This window comes from Perna viridis, chromosome 2, assembly GCF_037379345.1.
Source record: "Perna viridis isolate PV_CMFRI_1.1 ecotype Kerala chromosome 2, ASM3737934v1, whole genome shotgun sequence".
Lineage (NCBI taxonomy): Eukaryota > Metazoa > Mollusca > Bivalvia > Mytilida > Mytilidae > Perna > Perna viridis.
Genome location: NC_142446.1, coordinates 43,430,883 through 43,449,251, shown reverse-complemented (window position 1 = coordinate 43,449,251; position 18,369 = coordinate 43,430,883). Strand labels below are relative to the sequence as shown.

The following is an 18,369-nucleotide window of genomic DNA, read 5'->3' as shown; positions in this document are numbered from 1 at the left end:
TTCAGTATAATAGTTCTTTTAATTCATTTCTATCTTTTAACTTGTTTAATAAAAAATCAAATACTTATATTATGTTATAAAAGGTGGAAGATATTGTATGGAATCTCCATCGGCTTCGAACAAAAGGAGACTTTTATATAACTTCTTGTACACGGGTACATTTGTTAGTTCGAATCTATGTAACAGTATTTGACATGCTATATAGGTCGTATTATGCCTTCTCAAAAGTCCGATAAAAAATGCCGATTCTTCTTGGTGGTTCGGCAGGTTTGTAGTTCCACAATCCATTCTGTTCTATATGTCGAATTTTTAGACACGTATAATACTTAATAATCATTTAGGTTCTTGTGGTTTGATCTGTTTTGTTTGACTTATATGCAATCAGTTATACTTAGTTTTTTATCAAATGACCAAATAATATCCGTAACTACTAATTTAGGCTCGTCTAAACAAGACTTACAAACTACATGTATTACGATTGTAATTGTTATTAGTTCTTTTGCAAGCAACGTTAACGCATCAATTGGATATTCATGTGACGTTTTATTCAGAGATATTACTTATGACGTTGTACGACAAGACGTTCGTTTCCCGGCACAACGAACTTAGATTATACTTTGATAGATTCAATACCAATGAAGATTGCTTTTCCAAAAACCGTATGGGAATATTACCACTGGTAAGCTTTCAAAAATGTTAATTTAATTTCATATATTTAAAATCTTTTCCAAATACTTAATGGGAATATTACCACTGGTAAGCTTTCAAAAATATTAATTTGATTTCATAATATATTTTACTGATTATTGATATTTTATTACAAGTAAATGTCACATGAACTTTTTTTTCTCACTTTTTAGTGAGGAACCACAGTGGAGTGTCCTATGGTGGGTGTACGGAAAACCAGAATCCAAATGTCCAACTTCTGTCGATGTGTTTCAGGTATAGCAACTTAAGAGTATACCCGAATGTTACGTTTTTATTGCAAATGTTTTGGCGGTATATACCGTTGATTATTAACAAGTCGGTTAGATACAATGAAACCGATATAATCTTATAAATCATTGTCTAGTTAATATTTCTTCATTTTTTTCAATTAACAAAATTATAAAGTTTGCAAATAAAGTTCAAGGGTTGAATTATATGTTTTGTGCCACCACTGTGTCATTATAGTTATAAGCATAAAAAGAGGAACCTAAATGTATTTTAATTCTATTTTGTAGGTTGTGGCTTTCTACTTATTACTTCTCTGTATCATCTGTTTCTTGATTCAGAGATTCGTTGGCATCAGAAATAAAGGTAATATTATTTATTGTCAGAAATAAAAGAAGCTAAAGACAGAATGAAAGAAGATATATAAACTCATCTATTTCGAATCATTTTTAAAGAGTTCTTGAGTAGTTTATCCCTTATACAGCAAATCTTAAATAACATTGTTTGTTACCAGGAGTCAGTGTTACTCCTTATTTTTTTAACATTTCAGGATATTGCAGGAACGACAGAATAACAAACGGATGCGATGGTGATTTTAAAGAACTCCTCAAAAACATGTAAGTTCGCCAAATTTTCTTAATATTACAAGTGTTAAATCGGTGGAAACGGAAGGCTGTAATTAATGAAATTATTTTTGTATCAGTAAGTTCTTTACGAAATTAGAAAAGAAATACAAATGTAGTTTAGTGGTAAAAATAAACATTAATTCAAAAACAAAAACCTAAGGGTAATTTCATATTGAAAGTAAATATTTTCATGATCTAACAGGCTCAACATAAAGCAGTTTTTAAGGAACATATACGCCTTCGCTTACTTGCTCTTAACCCTATAAATTATTTCTATATAGAAACGAAAGAACTTTGAACTTTACCCTTTAATTGTTTCTATAGATACGATAGAACTGTAACTCATTTCGTATACATGTATCCAGTACATAGTTTTTTATTCCTGATTTTATTTGTATTCTAAATTTTTGCTGCACGTATTTTCACAGGGATTTGAATAACAACAACAGGTTTCAATCGTATGATTATCCAATGGACCGTCGTGAAAGGTTCAGACTCCGCAACAGAAATCCAACATGCCTACACATTTGAACTTTAAATGGATTCTTTACAGTGATTTAACACTTATTTTTCATTCATTTCTATTATGTTGTTTTAATGCAATAAATAAAAAAAATGTTAGTTGTTCGTTTCTTTGTTTTCTGTCTGCCTATTTACATGAAGAGTCAAAAAAGGTTTATAATTCTTCGTTTAATACTCTGTAGCTTTTTATCAATACCAATATCCGTGAAAACGACCACAGGCCTTCAACAAAACTCAAATGACTATCAGATTGTAGCGTACATAATCTGACGGCTTTGGTTCCTTTCATTTGTTTAATTATGGTAAATGTCAACGCCAAAGTATGACATCAAGATCCAAATGCATGCCCTAAACGTGAAAAAAGAAACGGAGGCGATCTACAGTGTAGCCAACAGAATAAAACACAAATATAACTGAAGATAAGAAAAACAAGACAGCAGAAAAAAAAAGACTGAGCACTTGTGAAACGGACTCCTTCAAAGAACCGGGAGTGACATAATTTGCTCCGGAAGGGTAATTTTGTCCTGTTCTGACAGCGGCACCCGGCATATTGTAAGTGAGTAAAATCTTGTAAGAGTCTGGCTATAATAATACAGCTCTCCGATATACTTTGCCAAGATGGAGCCTCAAAGAGGTCCCATAGAAAAAAAAACAGCAATTCCATTTGCGATTCATACCTGCCCGAGCGATATCATATTACATTAGGCAGCAACAATCTGATTTTCTTAGAGGGAGCTATAGATTTTTTTCTGAGGCAAATCTTTTTGTCTGTACCAATGAAACAAACAAACAAACAAACAAAAAAAGACTACAGAAAAAAAACTTGTAGGGTAGCAAAAGCTGAAAAAAAATACGGAACATCTATTGAGCTGTTGATAAATCGCGTCCTAGTAAAAGGATAATATTATTGAAACAGATGAAGCTTTGATGCAAACATGATATTTGCCTCTCATTTTCTTGTCAGTCTTTTTTTTGGCATGCATCGGCTAGTTCGTACACGTTCTAAACACAACGACACTTTATTCTTTTTTATCATTAATATATTTTTGGTAAATTTTATAAAACATTTTTTTCTGCCTTGTGTTTAACCAAAGTAATTATCAATATATAAAACCCACTACCCCATCCGCCAGAAAATCAAATGGTTGCTGCAAGTTATAATCGGAATAACATGTTGTGAAGGATTAAATTAAGTAATGTTAAAGTACAATCGCATCTCCTTTTGAACATTTTTGGTGGCAAGAATTCATCTGTTAATCAAATTAATTACGTAAACTAGGGTGGCTAAGTCTCTCGTCCGACCCATAGAATGTACACATCCACCGAGTATTTATAAAAGCGAAAATCAAGATAAAATATGTTGAAGGGGAGGTAATGCTAAGTGAAAATACGAACATTTTTTTACCTGTAGTTCACGTTTTTACTTGTTGCTCGATGAAATTTAAATAGTCATATATATACTATTTATGTAAAAGCATTAATACATTTTCCACATGTTTTATAATAAAATCTTCCAGAATCTTTAATTAGCATGGACCTGTATTTACTTAAAACATTTTTCTTACATGACTAGCTTCTTTATGTGTCTCTGTGTGTTGATAATGTTTTTTTTTCCTTATTACATTTTCTTATATAAAAATCTTTTTCATTTTTTTTGAACTTCGTTCAAAATCCCTGTTCCGGACTCCTGTTTACGAGTTTGGTCTGTGTATTACAATCGCCAGCAACGATAATGACTTCCGGTTGATTGCGGCAGATTCAAAATTGTTTCCAAGTGATAAAACCTGCACAAAACAATATAAGTGTTTAAATTTGCTGTGACATTACATTTGACACATCTTTCAATATGCTGTTATTTGAGTTTGTCGGCCTGAGTGCAGGATAAACCCCAGTAAAGTATTATCTATCGCGGCGAACATGTCGCAACTGGTTTTCTAATCTGTCAATAAATAATCGGTGCTTGAAGGAATCGTCTAAGAACTACAAATTGTTAACAACATTGAAGGTGAGAAAAAAATAATGGACAGCCATTTAGATATATTAAAACACCACATTGCATTTCCATTATTCAAATAACTGTAGTGTAGAGCACACCATTCCGATCTGAAAAAAAAACAAACTTGTTTACATTTCAGTTATTAGGTTTATATCCAAAGATTTTCATTGTATTTTGCCTGCAGAAACACTGAAAAAATATATATATTACAGTACTGCCTTGTTAGCCAGGTTGCAATGACAGAATTTAATAGACAATAATTCTGACTTTGTATGCTTTAAACAGATATGTAACAGTTATATTTTCATTGAACAGTGGTAAATTCATGCAAGGACTTATTAAGCTCTTTCTCACAAGAGCCATAAATTGCATTCCAGACTGTACTGAAAAGCTGCAGTAAATGTGGATGTGTGTACCATGATACTAATATGAGGAAGGTCAAACCTTAAACGCTCCCGAAAAATCATATGAATTCAAACACCTAAATATTATCCTGTCATAAATTTTGTAATTGGTAAAATATGTAATGATATATGGTTTTTATTGTCCTTATGCTTTTGCCTATTGTCTTAGTCTGAAATATGTATGGGCCGAAATGCCCAGCTTTGGTAAAGAACTGTGGGTTGTCATGGTCCGAAATGTCTTTGGGTTAGAATTGTCCAGTATCGATTATATAATTTTCGTGAACATTCGGGTGCCATGTTTTGACCATCCCTAGCTTAGAAAAAGCTCTGATTTGATTTGTATTTAATCATCGAACTAGTTTATGGTTCCTAGACTGGTATGGTCCTCTATTGCATTTACTAAGTAAACGAAAATGAAGCTGCCATTATACCTTTTTAAGCTCCCAATTTAACATGTGTCAAACTGGATATTGATGCTCTTTCTGCCCATAAATATGCAGGACCCAGTTGATAATACAGCCATTTACGCGCCCTTAGGGAGCTTATCAGACACTTCACTTCATTTTGGCATACCTTTTTTTATGTTTTTGGATGATCTATACAAAAATGATATGGAGAAATTCCTACATGTACTGATTGGGCATACTTCTGATCTTAGTAACACATTCCAGACATAGAAAAGTTATAGAAATTGACCACCAGCCCAACATGCATAGCTGGTAAAAATGCTGCTGGGCTTGCAGAATTTTGCTGATATTACAATGATTACTATAGAAGTTCATTAAAATTTTTGAGCTCAGGATTGTTGTCAGAAATTTTTATGGTGAATACTGTTAGAAGTATCATAATTGAATGTTTTGTCAAACTTAGTTCAAAGTTAATAGTACATCGCCAAGACTTTTCTTTTGTTCATAAGTTTACTAGCTACATGAAGTTGCATTTAAAATTTGAGCATTTTGTGACTGTTCCTTTTTTACCTCCTTTTTGCACTTGTATATGTATAATAATATGCTACTACTTTAATCTATCTCTGTAAAAGATTGATTGATGGATTGATTGATATCCTTTTTGCATTTGTAAAATTATGGTGCAAATAGTCTAGATACATGTAAACAAAAATCTTTCTATAAATATACATTTATATCTATTCATGAACATATTTTCTTTGTTTGAGAAGGGACTTCAAGTAATGATAAGTTCCTCTGTCTAATTCTATGACATTTAAATCTGTGTTGAGGAGGTAACTGGAAACTCAAGATACAGGGCCTCAATAACTCAATAAGTTATAGATATAGTGAAATGCTGTCCATACATGTATTTTTATAACTGATGTCTAGATCAAAATAATACTGCCTGGTTTTATTAACGTGAAATATTATATTGATGATTTTGACACTTAATGTATTATATTTCAATGAGCAAATTGTTTTTATGAAACATTTTTCAATCAAGAAAATATATATTTTCTAGCTTTTTTCATCAAAACTTGCATTTTCCCTCGTAATCAACCTGGTCTCAATATATTATTAATGATACATGATAATCCATTCAACAATAAATTAAACTATGTATTCTAGAGCCATGGATGATGAGACTACAGTTACATCCTCCTACATGTTCAGAGGTGTGGAGTACATTGTTACTATGGTTGTACAGGGAGGAAGTACTTTATCTGTTGAGGTTGAGGATCGACTAACTGCTGATCAATGGAGGGCAACTTTTGATTCTGCGTGTAAGTTACTGGTTTAACTGTAGTATAAAAATGTACTAAATACATGTAGTGGGCAGTTTGTATATGGTTTTAACATACATGCAATTTCAAGTATTTTAGTATTAGTGCATCAGAGATAGAAATGTAAAATTGTCTTGTTGTCGACCTGCATGTAATGTGAATTGGGGTAGCTAATAACTTTTTTCATGAATTATTCGCGTTTTCTCTTGAGAAGCATGATTAATCTTAGTGTAGATAATATCATAATTTTAATCCTGGTACATTTACATATGACCCAGAAAAGGAATGAATTACCTTGTTTGTAAGTACTTGCTAGTTACATGAAGTTTTTAATTCATATTAACTATGTGTAACTACTTTAGTTGTATGTACAATGTACTTATTTAAATTTTGTTCATTAGTGAAGTTTGGAATTCATGGATTATGTATGGGAAAAGCTTGTAATTGCAAATCTAACAATGGAAACCAAACATTTCTTGCACAGTATTTGTTAAATCTAATATGCCAAATCAAATTTAAGGTCCTCAAATAACACCTATCATAAACCTTTCAATATTTTTTAGATGTAGAGGATTTGACCCATAAAACAGGCAATTTTAAACAGTTCCACATATTTGTTAGTATGTTGGAGTCAGCTGTTACTCAGGTAAGGTAATTCATGCTACACTGTTTTTAAGATTACTTTTATATTCAGTCCATTTATAAAACTTTTTCTGATGGAAGGCGATAGACTTGTAAAGTAGACAAAACATTATGTAAGGCATAAACTGAACATTATTAGCAAAAATATGAGGTACACATGTAAAAGACGTTTTATCAAAGTTAACCACTCTTTATTATAATTAAACAACAAATATTAAGTTGTATCATTCCCTGACACCATAATGTTGACTTCCAGTCCACTTCCTGTGAAAATATTCATTTAGATATGATTTTGACAAACTTTTTGTGAATAACTGTATCCCATTTGCTGATATATTCTATTTTCCGATGTTCAGTTTCACGGTAAAATTTGTGATAAGAATTGGGAAAAAGTTATGTGTTTTGAAATAATATTACAATAGACAATATATTCAATTAATGATATCCAATTACTTGGAGTGTACTGTATTACATTAACATTCAGTTAATTTTTTATTGAGCAAGTAATACAACATGTGAGGGGGTTACACAACACCTAAGGGAAATAACTCTGTAAAAAAATCAGCAAAACATTTTATTTGAAGAAGCTACTACATGTATGTGTTCATTGTGTGAAATTATTCCCATAAAACATGTTTTAAAATTTGATGAAAATTTTTTATCAAAATAAAGCACTGAATAAAATTTCAAGAAATTTAAATGAGCCAAATAAATTTTAGAGAAGGTGTTAGATGTTAGATACCCCTTAAAGTGATTTCCTTAGGGTCTTATAGCATCATTGCAATGTGCTATATTAAATGGTCTTCCTAAAGATTGTGTTACAAATAATGCTATGATTGAAACCAGAAAGATGCTATTCAAATTCTGCAGTTTACCAGGATGCTATCTGAAAGTTCAATTAAGAACAATGATTTAGACTGGATACATATACATTTGTCTCTCTCATTAAAAAGTTTTCCAATTTTTTTTTTATTAAACTTTTAAATCTTATTCTTTTTATTACAGTCAAGTGAAAGTGTTTCTCTGGATCTCTTAACCTATGCTGACTTAGAATCACTACGGCAACGAAAAACAGGTAGTGCACCCAAACAATCAATTCATACAGGGAAGACTGCTTCCTTGAACTCTAAGCGTTATCTTATTGTGACATATACTGTAGAATTTGATAGAATACATTATCCCTTGCCTTTACCATACATGGGAAAGCCAGACCCGAGAGCTTTACAAGAAGTGATACGACAGCAGAGGAACGAAATAAAGGCATTAAGACAACAGGTAACTTATACATGTAGGTCTTATCAGAAAGTTGTTTGAAGCATGATACCAGATAACATAAGATTAGTTATTTGAATATACAGTATGGGCTAGTAGATTAAAATGTTGACACTGGCTGATTGTGGTCAGTAAACTTATCTACTTTTAGACTTATTGGGAACAAACAAATAGAAAATTTGTGGAAAAAAATTATATTATGGACCTTATGTGGTAGCTCTAAAACATAAAATATGATATTACTGATACACATACCAAATACAATTACTTAACCCATTCAAATAGAAAAGGACCGTGAGTATCTACTAAGCACAACATTATGACAAGAACTTATTCTATTAACATATCTACATCATATAACAAATATGGCCACACCATGTACTATCTTTATTTTTCAAAATTTAAAATATAAGATTTTGCCATACCTCTATGTATGAAAAAAAATAGTTTTTTGACCAGGACTATGCTTTATTTACATAGGGTGGAGGTGACCATAAACACAGCAACAGAGAGTTTGAAAAACTACAGAAAGAGTAAGAAGCACTTATATTGTACATTTCCTTACTGTTTAAATACTCGAATTCCACTTTTGGTATTGAAGGGTTAAAAATCATATAGAGTACATCTGTTCTAGTGTTGTTTCCATGCTTCATAAGAACAGTGAAACTTCTGTGTTGAAGTCCAACTCCTTTCAGACCAAAGGTTTGTTCACCTTAGGCACACATTCAGTTTGCACAAGTTAAAAAAGCATTGAAACTGACAAACATAGAATTCAAATAGTCTGGTTTAGTCAGGTTTCTGGTTTATCAGTAATCTGTACTTTTTCCCTTTCATCCTGTTGACAGATGGTTTTTTTTTATCTCTCATACACTACAAGCTATTTGAAAATATCCGTCAAAACATTGTAAGCATTTACTCCTTCTTTCAAGTTTTGAATGAAAATGATGTCACACACAAACAGTTTGGTGTTGCATTACTCAATTTTTTGCTAAAAGTACTTTGAAATGATAAAAAATGCTATTATTAGATAACTGATAACCAAAAAAATAGTTACTTTCAATTTTGATATTGTCAGAACTTGTACGCACCATTTAAAAATTGAGGACAATCTAATATTTATTTGCTCCTCAGGTAAAATGCTAACTATGGATCTGGTATATTAATTTTGGATTTATTTATTTATTTATTGGTTTCTGGCACATGATTTTGTAACATTTCAGGCCAAAAGCTAACCATAACAAAAACAATCTCAACCCTTTCTGAAACTTACATTTCTTCAGTATCATTTCAGGTAGCTCTGTATCAGTAGTAGCAATGTTTTTTATATTTTACAGCTACAGTTTATTGTTAAAAGAAAAAGAAGAATTAGAAGCTGAATTTCTCCATTTTCGAAGAGAAGTGAAAACAACCTCAGCTGGTGCTGCAGTCAAAGAACTGAGGATGCTTAAAGTTCTTACGAAGAATTTGGAGGAAGATTTAATGAAAGAAAAATCTCGACATCAAAGATCCACAAGTAAAAGAAGTCAGGAGTACAGAGACTTACTGGAAGAAGTAAGTGTTACATAATGTGCTTTTAATTATTGAAGACCATCTTTAGATTCCATAGGTTGGTTTTCTTTTGTGCTTTCTTTCAATTTCACTTCATATGCTTCCCCTTTCTGACATTCAAGCAGTAAATGCTGCTACATTCAGTAATAGAGGCAGCATTATTGACAGAATATATGCCTTCCTTTACAATATTCTTTTTAATATCCTGTTCTTATAAGTCAAACATCGCCTTTTAGTTTTACAATAAATGGTACATGTAATTGTATTACAATTTAGGAGTCATGATGTGTTATTCTGTTGTATAAATTTTTCTTTCTCCAAAAAAATTCACAAAAGATTGTCAAAACATATTGACATATTGCTTAAAATATTGAATTCTACTTAAAAATTTTAATGTTAGAAAAAAAAATCTCTTAATTTATTCATATTTTACAATAAAATGGAATATTTTAAATTTTAGGTGGAAGAATTAAGAGCCTCTGAGAGAAATTTAAGAATAAGAGTTAAAAACTTGACAAATGAATTAGCAGTTTATAGAAGGTAAAATTTGACTTGGTCTATAGGTATCAGAAGGTAAGCTTTGACTTGGGTCTATAGTATCAGAAGGCAAGCTTTGGCTGGGTCTATAGGTATCAGAAGGTAAGCTTTGACTTGGGTCTATAGTATCAGAAGGTAAGCTTTGACTTGGTCTATAGGTATCAGAAGGTAAGCTTTGACGGGTCTATAGTATCAGAAGGTAAGCTTTGACTTGGTCTATAGGTATCAGAAGGTAAGCTTTGACTTGGTTCTATAGTATCAGAAGGTAAGCTTTGACTTGGTCTATAGGTATCAGAAGGTAAGTTTTGACTTGGTTCTATAGTATCAGAAGGTAAGCTTTGACTTGGTGTATAGGTATCAGAAGGTAAGCTTTGACTTGGTCTATAGGTATCAGAAGGTAAGCTTTGACTTGGTTCTATAGGTATCAGAAGGTAAGCTTTGATTTGGTCTATAGGTATCAGAAGGTAAGCTTTGACTTGGTTCTATAGTATCAGAAGGTAAGCTTTGACTTGGTCTATAGGTATCAGAAGGTAAGCTTTGACTTGGTCTATAGGTATCAGAAGGTAAGCTTTGATTTGGTCTATAGGTATCAGAAGGTAAGTTTTGACTTGGGTATATAGTATCAGAAGGTAAGCTTTGACTTGGTCTATAGGTATCAGAAGGTAAGTTTTGACTTGGGTCTATGGGTATCAGAAGGTTTTTTTGTACATGTCTTAGTAAGAATTCATTCAAAAAAGGTCAATCATATTTTTTATGTAACTTGTAAGTTAGCTTTATTGATGTACTTAACAATGATTTTTTTATATTTATCATTTTAGTAAAATAATTTATGATAAAGGTTTTTATAAAATGTGCTGACAAAAGAAGAGTTGTCTTCGCCTAAAAAGTATATTTATGCATTCTATAGATTTTTTTCTACCACAGGAAGGTAAGGTAATTTAAAATTTTGGTTAATCTTATTACTTGAAAGCATTTCTAACATTCAAGTATGCAGTCTTTCAATCCCTGCATGAATCTTAGTAATAGCTTGTGTCATGAACATAAACTGCACTGAAATGCAGATACATAATTTAATTTTATATGTAACATCTCTTCTGAAATTGGATGACATTTTTTATGTTTATCATCTCATGAACGTAATTTTACCATGTAATTGTGGGATCATATAACATTGGTTCTTGATTTACTTGTAAAAATTTAATAATTAGATATTTTAAAATTTAAAAATTATAAGAATGATAGTAAAAACATTTTGGTCTTCTTTGAAATAATCTTAATACATGAAGCACACACTAAAATTCAAGATTATTTTTTTATATTAAATATTTTATTTGAAAACTAATTTTTAATGATAAAAGGTTTATCTTTCTTTTAACTTACTTTCTGTGGTGAACGATTTAACTATTACAAAAGAGACAAAACATAAGAAAATGGTAAACTGTGGTTGTAGGAGAAAAGGAATTCAGTTCTATGTTTAACAATTTTTTTTTATACAAATAAGAACATATTCTCCAATTTGTTTTTTTTTTTTTTTTCTTTCTTTATTTCTTCAGAGACAAAGTAAGAAATCCTTTGCCAAGATCTTCACGACCTCCTGCTAGGGACAGATATAATTCTAGAGAGAGGTCAGTGTCAAGAGAAAGACAAAGTTCAAGAGAGAGGTCATTATCTAGAGAATCTTTATTACGAGACAGATCATGGTCTAGTGATGGAGGACTCTCAGCCAGAGATTCGTCATTAAACAGAGAACGGAGATCATCTCGTGAAAGGAATACATCAGCTAGGGAGAGATCTAGACTCAGTAACCGATCTTCTAATTCATTCAGGAACAGTTTACCCATACCTAGGAGTAGGACTCCTTCTCCTGCTGGTAGGAATTACTTTATATTACAGTGTTTGTTTAGGCTTGGCGTCAATTTCACAAAAAGTCATAAATGTGAAGTTGATCATAAGTAATGATGTCACAACAGAAAATAAAATTGTAACATCATAACTTACAATCAATTTCACATTTTGTGAAATCGACACCAGAATTATTGATTATCATCTATCATCTTAATGGGGAAAAGTGGTCAAGTGTAGATTACTAACCATAATTAGTTTGTTGTTATTTGGTCTATAATTTCATTATGTTATTGATTAGTTGCTAGCAATATTACTTATCACCTTTTCTCTGTATGTAATTTTAAAAGAAAACATTGGAAAGTTTCAGAAAATATCCATTCGCAAATCCTGTACATAATGTTAGTATATTTGTGTGGATAGGAAAATAATTTGATTTCATCACATGTGTGAAAATATGAACAGTAAACTTGTAAGTGAAATATGTTCTTCAAATGACTGTGGTTTAATAAAATGTCATATTCTTATTGAAGCACTTTTAAGGAGTTTTGTTTGATGTTCCAATTATGAAAAATAACAGAAAAACATAAATAGAGAGTTCTAAAGATTTCAATCTTAAATTCTTGTTTTGCGTAGGTTGCTTCATGATTGGTAGTTGTTTAAAGTATATGATTATTGATCCAAATGTGTCAATTTTTCAGGTGCTAGAGTGCCTCGTTTTGATCCTACAGCTTACATTAAGGATCAGGAGAGGAAAAAGAAGGAACAACAGTTAAAAAAGTATGTATAATTTTGTATGAAACAAGGAAGATCATTCCATTAAATCAAAAAAACTAATTTTTGCTAAATATATTAAATAATAATAAATATTTTTTTAAAGTTATGTATTTTGTCTTTATGATAATAAAAAAATTCAATAAGATATTTTATGGATGCCATAACAATTATTGGTTTAATATTGATATACAGAAATATAAAATTTTTATAGAGAAATTTTATAACACTAAATGGAAAAACTTATTTGGACATGTGTTGAATTGCTTGTGCTCTGAATTAAATAAATATTTATTATGATATGCTAAATCGTAAACTTGATGCTTACAATCTATTAAGAAAAAATATTTGTATTCTTTTTTTTTCTAGACAAAGAGGCACAAAATCAAATTTATCAGGATCTGCAAACAGATTTAAACCTTCCCCTAAAAGTCGAGGGGTCAGCAACTACAGTCGTCTTTCTGGTATGTGATTAAAAGTTAAATGGTTTGGTATCATAGATGTGGATGAAGAAGTCTTTGAAGGGGAGATAATGAAAGTTGGAGTTTAATGTGTTGTAATATTTGTAAACACATTAATAGATTTTGATGAAACTTAATACACGTATGAAGATTATAAGGCATCATATGTAGAAGTGCTTTAAGCATGATAATTATTACTTGATGCTTAAAGATATTAACCTAAAAGTTATGCATGGTTCAAGTAGAGGTTATCATTTTAATAGTGATTTCACTTACAGTTCTAGTTTGACAGTTCTATGTTTCAACAATCCAAAATCTTATTGTAGGTGGCAGTAAAAACAGATCACGGACCTCATCATGTAAGTTTTGTTTTTATATCCAGTTTTCAGATGCTATATAGAAATCACCCTGATTGTCTGTCTGTTCCTCTGTCCACATACCTCTCAAATTGCTATACAGATTTTACAGAAATAATGAGAAATATGGTAATAACAGAATAAAAAAATGTGGATGTTACAAACATGATTTAATCTTGCAAAGCTAGGGTTTTAGCTTTTTATGTAAATACAAATACTGGTAAATCATATTCCTTATATATTGACTCAAATTATGTCCCTCCACACTTTGGTGAAAAGACATATTGGTTTGGCTTGTCCATCTGTCCATCATTTGTCAGGGCAACTCTTCTCAAACTACTGAACCAAATTTTACAAATGTGGTATGTAGCAAGAACATCCTATGTAATTGTGCATATTACCAGAAAATTTTCATCCCCTAATTTAGGAGTTATGCCCCTTTGAACTAAGAAATTTGCCAAAATTTCGTTATCAGCACAACTCTGAAACTATCGAACCAAAAATGCTCAAAACAATTTGCAGGACAGGGGGAGACATTTGCTTTTGCTGACAAAAACAAACTTAAGTTATATTACTATTTTATAACTACAAACTATTTGAAGTAATACACTCATACCTTCTATCCATCATTATTTCAAATAGGTTGTAATATTTTCATTGTTATTATAGTTGGTAGTCAGGGTGAATTCAGTGATGGAGGCTACTCAGATTCCTCATATTCACGGTTACACTCCTACAACAAAAACCCAGTTCCTTCACACAGAACAAGATCTGCTAATGCTTATACTTCAAGTCCAGAAATGGTAATATTAATTAATTTTGATGATTTTTTGTGGTGAGTCAGAGTTCTAAGTTGTTGTGTAAAAACAAATGTGTACAGTTATTTTTTTTTATGTTGGATGATGTGGTGAAATAGCATACTAGTCTAGTTTACAATACAAGAGAATAAGAAAGCTGTAAGCAGTAAACCAAATTATAAATCTTTAGTTCAAAGTATTTATTTATTTCAACCTTTTTTTCATATTTTATCTCAACAATGTAAATAAGTAATTATGGTTTACTGAATGTATCAATTTTAATGTAGTTTTTAATAAATTGCCTAATAAAAGTAGTTTGACTAGTACAGACTTATGCTAATTCCATCATACATGTAATTTGTGCTGTAGTAATTACTAACATGCCCGTATTTTTTTAAAATGTAATGGTAGTTACATATATGTCTATGTTGATTGCATCTTTTCTTCTTGCAGCCTCAAAAGTCAAGTCGAAGATGTAAGAGTGAATCAAAAGAATATCCTTTTAAAGGTGTTTTATGAATTTATTGTATCATTACGTAGAACTAAATATTAATAGCTGTGAAAATATCACGGAAGCTGTGTTAATGAGAAGAAACATTTGGATGAAATGGTTTCCTTTAATACATAAATATCAATTTTACCATTAATTAAGATCAGTGCTGAGGACCTATTATTTCTACTTTAAAAATAATACAGAAATGAACTTAGCTACAAGCTACTTCTAGTTGTGCAAGCCTATTTCTAGTTTGTTTTTCCTTAACACAGCACTCCTTTATCCAGTACTCCTGATTCTATATTGAGAACAAAACGACGGAGAAATGTTCAGAACAAAGAAAATTTCGTAGAGAGTGCAGGTGAGCGTTATACCTTGTTCTTGACAAAATGTGGTTTTACATTTCAATTAAAAGATTAATGACATTTGGGTCATATACCAGAAAACTGAGGAATGATGAGACATCTGTGTTTTCTTTTCCCCGTGATAATTAATCTTCCCTGTATTTGTGGTAGATGTTGAAAAAAAAAGGCGCGACTTAATATCCCCAAAAATTTTGAGATATTTCTCCCTGTTCCAAGATCATAAAAATTACATAATGTGAAAAAGTATTATCCATTTAAATGACGCAAAATGTGAAATTTTTCACTCACAATAAAAAAAAAAGCACTTATACTGTATTTAACTTAATGTCAGCATTGCCTCCTATTGAGATCAAGATTTATATTATACATGTAATGTACATACTTGATTACTCATGAGTGGCTAGTCTTGTATTACTTAATCTTCATCAGTACCAGATGAAGTTGTTTTTCAAATACTGATCTACTAATTCATGATGACGTATTAGTTAGACGGAAAATTCATTTTGTGTTTTATGATAAAAGCAATTAATATTAAAAAGGTATTCAGAAAAGATGTATTATGCTAAAGTTGTAATCTTTTGAATATGTCCTCTATATTGATCTCATTAAAGCTTTTGATAGAAATTTTGAAATTGTTTAAAATGATTTTTTATTTGTGTTTGAATCCTATTTAGTAGATTTGCAGTCATTTACATTTTAAGGGGAGATAATGTTGTCAAATTAAATGAAATGTAGAATGATTTTTTTTCCATTGTTTATCTTATACAAATTAATGTCAGGAGAACTTGTTTCATAATTGCTACACTGTGCTAATCTTTCTGTATTAATAGGCAAACAATAAAAAAATTGGCTTAATAACCTTTTATAAAAAATTTTCATGACAATTATTTACATGATTTTTTTTTCAATTTAAAAAAAATGGCTGTCTTGAAATTTATGAGAATTACAGGAAGAACAAATTGTTAGTTGTCCAGATTAAATTATATCATAAAATTTAAATTTTGGATTAAAAAAAAAGTTAGGAATCTCTCTTGTGTTCCTTGCAGGATCTATTTTAAAGAGGGTCTTCATACTAGGTACACATGGGTTTTCTCCCTTGACATTCTTTACAAGTCGTTTGTGGCCTAGTTGAGTATCTGCATGTTGTTGGTCTTATATTGTTCCATTAATTTAAAATTACATGTTTAAGAAGTTATTTTGATGTTTTTATAGTTGTTGTTGAAAAATGTATGGTTAATTACTTAGAACTGATTTTATTATTGAAAGAAACTTACAGATGTTTTATCATGGTTTGATAAATTAGTTTAAGATTAAGATAAGGCTAGATTAAGAAAAATGAAAAAAAAAAAAACAAACAAACTAACTCAAACAAGACCTTCAAAATTCAACAATAGTGTCTTTAATCTTTTAAAATAATTATGACATCAAAAAGATTGTGATGCTGACTGAGGGTCATATGGCAGTATATGGACCAAAGTGTAGTTGAGTTCCATTTAATTTTTGGGGCAACCAACCAGTCTATATATTACAATTTGACTGGAAATTTAGTCTAAAGTGGAAGAAAAGATAAAATCATACATCACTATTTGAATCATGATGTTGTATTTTATTCTTAAGACAGTCCATACAGATTCTTAGCAGTCCATATTACATTATATGAACCAACAGATATATCTAAGATAGCAAACAAATAACAATCTTAAAATGTAATGAATCTTGTCTTTCAACATTCAACCTTTATTACAGGTGAAGATAGTGACTATTATAATGGATCTGCAGAAATCTCAGAGATAGATGAAAGACTTAGTAAACTACAAGCTCTTATGAAAAATAGTTTAGACTGATAAGAATGATATTTGTTTCTGTATCTCTTGAAGCATTTCTCTATTTATTGTTTTGAATGTAGATGGTATTTTACTCTATCACTATTTATGTATTAACAATCTCATTTGTTTCATTATGTTAACATAAAATGCAACAATTCATAGAATTCTTTTTTTTTTTTAATACAGATGTACTATATATAGTACACTTATGTCTGGCCACATGATCTTGTATGATTTCCATATTTTCTTTTCGGAGTTATGACTTTAGATGCCAAAATGGGGGAAATAAATATCTCACATTATCAAGCGTTGGTTGCAGAAAGCAGTATGCCGTTAGATCCCATCTCTGATTCACCTCTTCTAACTTCAAATGTGTTTTAAACTATCATTTAAATGAACTGTTGAAATACCAAGTGATTAATGTTGACAGTTATTTAGCTTTGTTTTCTCCGTCTGTATATCCTCATATAGTATATATGATAGTGGTATGTTGAAGGTTCAATCCCTGGCCGAGTTATCTTTAAATTTGGTAGTCTCTGCTTTTCTGTCATATCCACATGGCATTTTTTGAGATATTTGAGTGCGTATAATGTGTGCAAGTGGGCTGATATGCTTACCTGAGGGCTGTTGCTTCTGTAAGCTAGAAAATAAAAAATCTGGCTCAGTGCACTTGTCCAGAACTGTATGAAATATCTGCCATAAGATGTAAAAACACTCCATCGATCTTCAGATATTTTTTTTATTAGAAATATTAGTTGTTCGAGTTATTAAAAAGGTGGTGTTTTCCAGTTTTTTGCACTAAAACTCAAAAACTCTTTTACCAGTGAAAATAAAACTTTGGACAAATATACACATATCTATGGTGGTAAGCCCCTTTAATTTTTTTTTAACTTCTCATTATCCTTTTGCAGAAAATTATTTGTAAATATTGGGGTGTTTTCCACTTTTTGTACAGTAACACAAAATTTTTTTGCACTAATTAAAATGAAACTTTGGGAAAAAGTATTTTTCTGAAGTGGTAAGCTCTTTAAAATTTTGTTTGAAAACATGTGCAGCAACTTGCCTCGTGCATTAGAATTTTCTAGAAACCAATCCTTTTTAGCTTACCTGGGCATAGGCCATGTGAGCAATTGCCATCACTTGGCATCTGTTGTCGTCCTTAACAATTTCTTCAAACATCTTCTCCTTTGAAACTACTGAATATATTTGCATGAAACTTAAAATGATTGTTCCTTAGAGTATC

The 18,369-nt window shown here is 30.7% G+C and overlaps 2 protein-coding genes across 5 annotated transcripts; both read left to right on the top strand.

The window, feature by feature from the left end:
- Positions 1–42: 42 nt before the first annotated feature.
- Positions 43–2,180, top strand: LOC148625221 (uncharacterized). Its single transcript, XM_088568602.1, has 5 exons — positions 43–679; positions 861–942; positions 1,224–1,299; positions 1,484–1,550; positions 1,988–2,180. The coding sequence occupies exons 1-5, from the start codon at positions 636–638 to the stop codon at positions 2,088–2,090; spliced, it is 372 nt and encodes a 123-aa protein (XP_088424728.1). The 5' UTR covers positions 43–635; the 3' UTR covers positions 2,091–2,180.
- Positions 2,181–3,785: 1,605 nt separating this feature from the next.
- On the top strand, positions 3,786–17,305 carry LOC148625220 (centrosomal protein CCDC61-like). 4 transcript variants are annotated; one of them, XM_088568597.1, is made up of 17 exons: positions 3,786–4,086; positions 6,059–6,213; positions 6,777–6,859; positions 7,861–8,130; positions 8,608–8,660; positions 9,462–9,678; positions 10,136–10,215; positions 11,120–11,140; positions 11,766–12,082; positions 12,756–12,834; positions 13,198–13,292; positions 13,616–13,648; positions 14,315–14,448; positions 14,896–14,936; positions 15,211–15,296; positions 16,347–16,376; positions 17,047–17,305. In XM_088568597.1, exons 2-17 carry the CDS (start codon positions 6,063–6,065, stop codon positions 17,142–17,144), a joined length of 1,788 nt encoding a protein of 595 aa, XP_088424723.1. In that variant the 5' UTR covers positions 3,786–4,086; positions 6,059–6,062; the 3' UTR covers positions 17,145–17,305. The 4 variants fall into 4 exon arrangements, with proteins under 4 accessions (XP_088424723.1, XP_088424724.1, XP_088424726.1 ...); XM_088568598.1 differs by lacking the exon at positions 11,120–11,140 and having other exon boundaries at positions 3,787–4,086; positions 17,047–17,304; XM_088568600.1 differs by lacking the exon at positions 16,347–16,376 and having other exon boundaries at positions 3,787–4,086; positions 17,047–17,304.
- Positions 17,306–18,369: the final 1,064 nt, after the last annotated feature.